The sequence below is a fragment of the Microplitis mediator genome, chromosome 10 (genome assembly GCF_029852145.1).
Source record: "Microplitis mediator isolate UGA2020A chromosome 10, iyMicMedi2.1, whole genome shotgun sequence".
NCBI classification, from domain to species: Eukaryota; Metazoa; Arthropoda; class Insecta; order Hymenoptera; family Braconidae; genus Microplitis; species Microplitis mediator.
In genome coordinates, this window is record NC_079978.1 from 10,866,011 (window position 1) to 10,874,267 (window position 8,257).

The following is an 8,257-nucleotide window of genomic DNA, read 5'->3' on the forward strand; positions in this document are numbered from 1 at the left end:
TTCCATAAGAAAAACAGGAAAAAAAATTTTTTTTTCTTCTGATTTTTGAAACTAATGAACCGTAAATTACATTGTAATGTCCATCACATATTTTTGTAGAGAATTGAACGCTCTACAAAAAAAGTCTCTTATCATTTTTTGATAAATTCGTCTGCACGAAAGTTATTGGAGCTGGAAGTCAAATCTACAGAAAATTTCGAGATCTTTTTATTTTTCCAGCAAAACTATCAGACTTATCAAAAAATGTCATAGGACTTTTTTTGTAGACAACTTTATTCCCTACAAATTATTTTTAATAAAATTCATTCAAATTCCGCATTGTTTTTTTAGTTATTTTCATTTTAACGTTAAGTTCTCAAAATCGATTAGAAAACTATTATTTTTATGAGCTTGGCATTAAAATGAAAATAACTAGAAAACAATGCGGAATTTGAAAAAACTTTATTCGGTGTAACTTCTAGGGAATAAAATTATCTACAAAAAAGGTTCAATAATATTTTGTAATAGGTCTGATAGTTTCGCCGGAAAAGTAAGAAAAACTCAAAATTTAATATGAATTCGACTTCAACCTCAAATAACTTTTGAACAAATAGATTCCGCAAAAAATGATAAGAATCTTTTTTTGTAGAACATTCAATTCCCTAGAAAAATATGCCTGCTAATCATTTCTATGACGCATCGTTAGCTCCTTATAGAAATCAGAAGACATAAAAAAAATTTTTCCCATGTTATTCTTATGGGAAATAGAAAAGTGCAATGCGGACAATGTTAATATTAATATTAAGAGCTCTAATTTTCACAGGCGTCTTTTTTTATCTAAGCGAAACTTTTGAACCTGTTTGGAAGAAAAAAAAAAATTTGTTTGTTTTTTGAATCACCCTAATATAGATATATATATTTATATAACTAATTTTGGAATGATGAATGAACATTGCAATTCTCAAGCTACAAAATTTGATTCAATTATTTATCATATGATATAATACATACTTGATTAATCTCATCATCATTATTTCTATCAAAATCTTCTATCTGCGGTGAATCTTCGGCCTACAAACAAAAATTTTTTCTTAAATATATGAAATTAACTTTTTTTTTTACACGCTGGGAATTTAAGGATTTTTGAAATTTGTCTTTTGTATGGATGTTACTGAAGAATCTATGGGATATCAAAGAATTTGTCGTTTTTATTTTATTTTATTCAGTTAATGTTAATTATACTTACATCAAACCAAATTTCTCGATCCTGAGTTTGTTCATCATACTCTTCTCGAAGCCATGAATTTTGTTCAATATTCACGATAAGTACAGATGCCTGATTATTTGAAAAAATGACGTCTCCATCGGCAGTCTCAATAATCGATAAATTGCTATCATCTACATTTTCCACATAATGTAACGGATAATTTACATTTGAATTTTGATCGTCATTTTCATCGTCATTTTGATTTTGAACTTGATTAGCTTCGTTTATAATCTATATATCACACATAAAACAATAAGAGGTGTTAATTAAAAATAAAAAGACTAAAAGTTTTTAATCACTACCGCAGATGCACGCAGTATAGAGTAGAACTACCATTCGTGGCCACTACGCAATTTTTAGACCCTTCCCAGACAGCATTAAAGTCAGAATGACTGCTTTACGACGTATTTTTGAAGGAGTCTTCAAGAAGTCTTATAATGACTTTTTAGAGGTGTCATTTTTAAGAACTCTAAATTAAGAGTTCTTGAAGACTTCATAAATAAGACGTCAGTTTTGTGACGTCTAAATGTATTCTTTTTTTAACTTTTTTAAAGTCAAAATGAAGTCAAAATTAGGAACTCCTTAAGACGTCATGGTAAGTTCATTCTGAAGTCTTATTTGCGGAGTCAGAAAAAAGAACTCTTTGAGAACTCTTTGAGAACTTTTAAAGATGTCTTACTGAGTTCGCTAGGTGGCGCATTCGACATCTTGAGAACTTCTTAAAGACTTCTTTAACGTGTTTTTAAGACGTCCAAATCATAAATAGGAACTCATTCAGAACTCATCAAGACGTCATTTTGCTATCTGGGTTAATACCGTATATGTTACTTGAGCTACTAATCTTTTTAAAATCTCTCATTTTAATAGTCTAATCAAGAAATCTTTTAGCACATTCGAAAAATTAATTGTGTCATTGCGTATTTTACAAATTTTTTTATTTTAATTTTCCAAGTATGAAAAACCTACTCTACAATGACTACAAAGGTACCTTTACTATGTACGCAAAATATTTTTTTTTTTATGAAAGTTCATATTAATAATTTTATTTCTTAGTAAGATCATAATTAATTGAAAATGATAAAATTATCGTTTACAGTATGCATTCAATAAATTGGAATTGTCCTACGGTGTAATGTATATATATATATATATATATATATATATATATATATATATATATATATATATATATATATTAGGGTGCTTCAAAAAAAAATTTTTTATTTTTTTTTATTGCTCTTACCTCAAAAAACTTCAATAGTTAGGTCGCTATTTTAATTATAATTTCTCATCTGATTAACGTGTAAAAATTTATTGTTTCATTAAAAGTTTAATTACTCAAAAACTACTGAATGTTATCCAAATATATGCATAGATCTTTGAAGCTGATTCCTCTAAGTTCCCAAAACTATATGATAAGTCATAATTATCATAATTAAAATGCCAATTGAAGCTATCTGAAAAGTTTCATTTTGTATATCAAAATTACTAATTAAATTTTTTTTTTTTGCTGGCTTCAATTAGCGATAATTTTACTTATCGTAGGGTTTTGAAAAGCTTAGGGAATTAGCTTATATTATATTATATTATATTATATTATACTTAATATAATTACATATATACCATCCATATATGACAAATATATATTGAGCATTATATGAGATAACATATATAGAGAAATATAAAACATTATATAAAAATAAATATATTATTAAAAATATATAATCCAATGTATGTGAAAAACATATATTCATAAATATGTATATTTTTGCCGCCATATATTTATCACATATTCACCGGATATATTTTTAACAATATATAGCTTTTCCATGCGGGTAACGTTTCTTGCGGTAAGAGCGAAAAAAACAATTAAAATTATTTTTGAAGCACCCTAATATGTGTGTGTGTGTGTTTCCATATTAAATGTTTCAAATAGGTTCATACTTACAGCATTATTTTTCCTTAATTTTCGATAAAATGTTGAATCAGGCATAGCACCGTCACCATCACGATCTAAATACAATTTGTATGGACCTCTCTTCATATTTACATTTAATTGAAATTAAGGCTGAAGTTACTGAACGCTACACGTGTATACCAAAGTAACTGATAAGTATAACTGCAGACTACTGAAGCTACTAAGAACGTTCCCTTTAGTTACCTCCAGCCTCCAGCTTACATACAGTTCTCGTCCCCCCTCCATTAAATACAAAAATCATACTGTAACTATTAAATTTTGAGATCTTTTCACTTTTCCGTCGAAGCTATCAGTCTTATTACAAAATATCATAGAAACTTTTTTGTAGGTAATTTTATTTCTTACAAATTATGACGAATAAAATTTTTCGAAATTCCGGATTGTTTTCAATTTATTTTTATTTCAATGTCAAGCTCTTAAAATTACTCAGAAATCTATTTTTTTAAGAGCTTGACATTGAAATGGAAATAACTTGAAAACAACGCAGAATTTCGAAAAACTTTATTCGTAATAATTTGTAAGGAATTAAATTATTTACAAAAAAGTTCCTATGATATTTTATGGTAAGACTGATAGTTTTGCCGGAAAAGTAAAAAAATCTCAAAATTTACTATAAATTTGACTTGAAGCTTAAATAACTTTCGAACAGTGGGATTTATCAAAAAATGATAAGAGATTTTTTTTGTACAGCTTTCAATTCCATACTAGGTCGATCAATACAAACAGAAAAAAAAGAAGGTATCTTTAGATGATCAAAAGTTGCAATAAATGAAGTAAGATCACATGTCAAAAGCTATGAAGCTTGATCATGTTCTTTTACGTTACTATACGTACTTGATCAGACAAGTTCTCCTCACTAAAATCTTCCAACAATGGCGAATTTTCAGCCTGAAAAAAAGTGAATGAATTAATTTATAATTTTCATTATAATTTCTGTCTATAACTTTTTGTCAACAACTTACGTCAAACCAAATTTCTCGATCTTCAGTTTATTTATCATATTCTTCAAGAATCCATAAATCTTCTTCAATATCGATCAAACTTGAACTTTTCGGGTCGGTTGAAGAAGCAATATCATTATATTCAGTTTCAATACCAGGCAAATTGTTATTAGCAACCGTTTCCATACAAGGTAATTGATAATTTATACTTGGATCTTCAACGACATTGTGATTCAGAATTTGATTACTTGTATTTACATCCTATATTAGATAAATGATAAAATATTAGTTATTTATTATAAATATAACAACCCGGGAAAAAATGATCAGGCCTGACCATGCCTGTTCATGTATGATCAGGCCTGAAATTAGACCTGATCATGCCTGTTCATGTATGATCAGGCCTGAAATTAGACATGATCAGGCCTGATCATACCTGTCCATGCCTGTTCATGTCTGAGTCGTTAAATACACTCAGGCCTGTTCATGTCTGTTCATGCCTGCCCATGTCTGTTCATGTCTGAAGCGTTATATGCGTTCAGGCCTGATCATACCTGTCCATGTCTGTTCATGTATGATCAGGCCTGAAATTAGACATGATCAGGCCTGATCATACCTGTCCATGCCTGTTCATGTTTGAGGCGTTAAATACACTCAGGCCTGTTCATGGCTGTTCATGTCTGTTCATGCCTGACCATATCTGTTCATGTCTGAAGCGTTATATGCGTTCAGGCCTGATCATACCTGTCCATGTCTGTTCATGCATGTTCATGTCTGTTCATGTCTGAAGCGTTGAATAAGCTCAGGACTGATCATACCTGCCCATGCCTGGTCATGTCTGTTCATGTCTGAAGCGTTGAATAAGCTCAGGCCTGATCAGGCCTGTTTATGCCTGGTTATGTCTGTTCATGTCTGTTCATAGATATAAATTTTTTTTGACCAAGATTCTATCATGTATAACCCGGGAAAAAAGGATCAGACCTGATCAGACATGAACAGGCATGAGTCTTAAGACTTTCAGTACTTGAAGTTCGTACGAGACCTACTTTTCAACTCAATCTCTTAGGTCAACAGGTAACGAGGCGAACTTTCAAGCGCAAGGTCCACGGTTCGAATCCTAGACACTCCCATATTTTTTATTTTTTTTTTCATTTTTATAGAAATAATTATATATAATTGTAAATAGTTATGCATAATTATATATAATTATATAGGACCATTTTTTATATATAATTGTTTTACCAGAATGGGCATGAACAGGCATGAACAGACCTGAACATGCCTGATCAAGCCTGGTCAGGCATGGTCATTTTTCATGTCTGATCAGGCCTGAAGACTCATGCCTGCTCATGTCCGATCAGGCCTGAACATTTTTTCCCGGGAAGTAAAATTATCTATAATTGCCAATTAATAAATTAAATCCAGAACATACAGTCTCGGCCGTGTATATGTACCGTACCTGGTACATTTTTACGAATTTAGAAAAAAAATATTTATCAATATTTTTTAAATAATAGTCATCTCGAAGGAGACGATATTAAGGTAAAAGACCCAGTACTCGATCAAGGAACTTGTACCCGATCAAAAAACTAGTATCCGATCACTTATGATATTTGTATATTTATATTTAGTAAATATTACTAAGTATAGATATAAAAATACATGGAGTGATCGGATTCTAGGTCGTTTACCTTATCAGTGAATTTAAAAAAATTTTTATTATACTATCTTAGAACTCAATTTATAGATCTAATTTTTGCTGCATATTATGTAATTTTTATAACTTTCTTTAATGTTCAAAAACTTAATATTCAAATAATAAAACATTTAATGTTTTGTTATTTGTGAATTGAAATTATATTAAATGTTCATTCTTTTGTTTTTCATTTTCAAAAATCATAATAAATAATATTCAACAGCATTTTGTGCTTTTAAAGTAAGGAAAATTGTTTTTTTTTTTATTTGTTAAAAAAAAAATATTCGACTTTTTAATACCGTGTCAAAGTTATTTTGTTCTTTATTGAATAAATTTACCGGCATTTTATCAAACTTTCCGTGACATCAAATATGTTGTTAAGAAACTATAATTTTTATATTTTATTAGTACTGAATATGTGTATACTTACAGAATTTCTTATCTTCCTTAATTTTCGGTAAAAAGTAGAATCAGGCATGACACCATCACTATTGTCACACAAATATGATTTATACGGACCTCGTTTCATATTGCAATTTTGAACACCGTCACTTACAACAAGAAATAAAACAATAATAAAAGTATGAATTCTTTGTTTACTTGAAAGTTGCAAAGATCAAACGGTTTTTAATTAGAATATTACGACTTAAATATTCGTAACAGTATTTTGTAGAACTTATTACAACGTTTTTTTTTTTTCTTAATTACCACTATCGAGTCGAATTAAAAATATTTCCACAGTTTGAGGTTCAGTAGTATTGTATTTAAATCACAGAACGGCTCCCACGTGCTTTAACGTATTTATTACATTGTACAGTTCAGTTAACTCCCATACATAACAGTTACTATCCTTAAAATTAAAATGAAAATGTACGTGACACGCGTGCGTCAGCGCGCCAAATTCAAAGTGGTTGCTTAAAAATAACTGCACTATACCACGAACCATGTGCAACCGGGACGGCGAGAGTTTAAAGAGTGGGCAGTACTGATAAAGTTTTTCGAAATTCCACACCATTTTCTAGTAATTACCACATTAATGTAAAGTTCATTAAAAATTAGTGTTCGAATCAATTTTAAGATCTTGACATTAAAATAAAAATAACTAGAAAACTTATTTTAAAGATAATAATTATTGCAAATATAAAAATTAAAACTAAAAATATAAATAAAATTATCGATTTTTACAAACAAATGCATGTAACTAATGTACAGCAATAGTTACCAGTTTGTTTTTGAACATATTCAAAAGATAAATTTATTATTTATAATATCGTACTGAATGTCAATTACGTGATCTGTAAAAATATAAAAGATAAAGTCGTTAATAAGTAAACAAATAAACGGCTGCTTTGATTGTAGAAATATACTAATATTCAAAATACTGTAATAAATCGGAAAACAAAATTTTTTTTTTACATTTTGCTACATATGGTTATTTCAGTATTTTTTTTTTTTTTTTTAAATGCAAATATATCGGATAATTATTTATAACACATTTTTCATTCAATACACATATTGTTGATAACCTCATGAAGTATAATTGCCTAAAGGTCTCCGCGAAGCTAAATAATTTTAAGAGCTTTTGTTTAACAATTATCGGACTTGGAATATAAGTAAGAATTCTAAAAAAAATTAGTTAGTTAAAGGCATTCTTAGACAGTGCCCTCCACTTTTTAAAAATATGCAATGACTTTCAACTGTCATAACCGTATTAAAATTTTATTGATTAATTAAAAAAAAATTAAAACCTTAATTGAACACTTGGACAACGTAGTCGTAATTTCGTTGAGATATAGAGTTTTTAAAAAATTACTTACAATTGAAATCCATTGGGAGTTAAACAAAATTTGCTAAATAAATTTTAGCCAACAAAATTTAAAAATTCGAATTATAAAATTGACATGACGATTTTACTGAAATTGATTTCACGAATTTTGTTTAATTCCCATTAAATATCAAGTGTAAATAATTTTTTTTTAAATCTATATCGGTGAAATTACGACTACGTTGTCCTTTTTTCAATTATTGTTTTAATTTTTTTTTAATTTATTGATAAAAATTGGTAAAAATTTTTCCCGCGGAATTTTTTCCCTTCAAGTATTGACATAATCCCATAAGTTTCTCGAATTTGGTAATTGATATATAATAGTAAAAAAAAAAAAGTTTTATTAGCAACGGCCGGTTTTCAGTCAGCGTCACAGTCCAGCGCTCACCACGAGGAGTCCTATTTTCAACAATAAATAAAAACTATTAATAATAAAGATGAAATTCCGGGATTCGAACTTTTTTTCGGAAATTTTTTCATCTATAAGAATCTTTTTTTTTTTTTAATTTTTCCAATGTTCAATTTTTTTAAGTTATTTGCAAAAAACTAGACCCCTCTTGTTTTGAATCTA

At 28.7% G+C, this 8,257-nt stretch overlaps 1 protein-coding gene across 1 annotated transcript; it reads right to left on the minus strand.

The window, feature by feature from the left end:
- Nucleotides 1–938: 938 nt before the first annotated feature.
- Nucleotides 939–3,350, minus strand: LOC130676202 (uncharacterized). The gene is made up of 3 exons (XM_057482268.1): nt 3,195–3,350; nt 1,226–1,477; nt 939–1,050 (listed from the first exon to the last, which is right to left on the minus strand). Exons 1-3 carry the CDS (start codon nt 3,288–3,290, stop codon nt 964–966), a joined length of 435 nt encoding a protein of 144 aa, XP_057338251.1. The 5' UTR covers nt 3,291–3,350; the 3' UTR covers nt 939–963.
- Nucleotides 3,351–8,257: the final 4,907 nt, after the last annotated feature.

Excerpts from the sequence above, each read along its gene's own strand:
- LOC130676202 (XM_057482268.1), bottom strand. The coding sequence starts at position 3,290 with ATGAAGAGAGGTCCATACAAATTGTATTTAGATCGTGATGGTGACGGT. Across the intron at positions 1,478-3,194 it reads AATTAAGGAAAAATAATGCT|ATTATAAACGAAGCTAATCA; the intron begins GTAAGTATGAAC and ends TGTGATATATAG. Across the intron at positions 1,051-1,225 it reads ATCGAGAAATTTGGTTTGAT|GCCGAAGATTCACCGCAGAT; the intron begins GTAAGTATAATT and ends TTTTGTTTGTAG.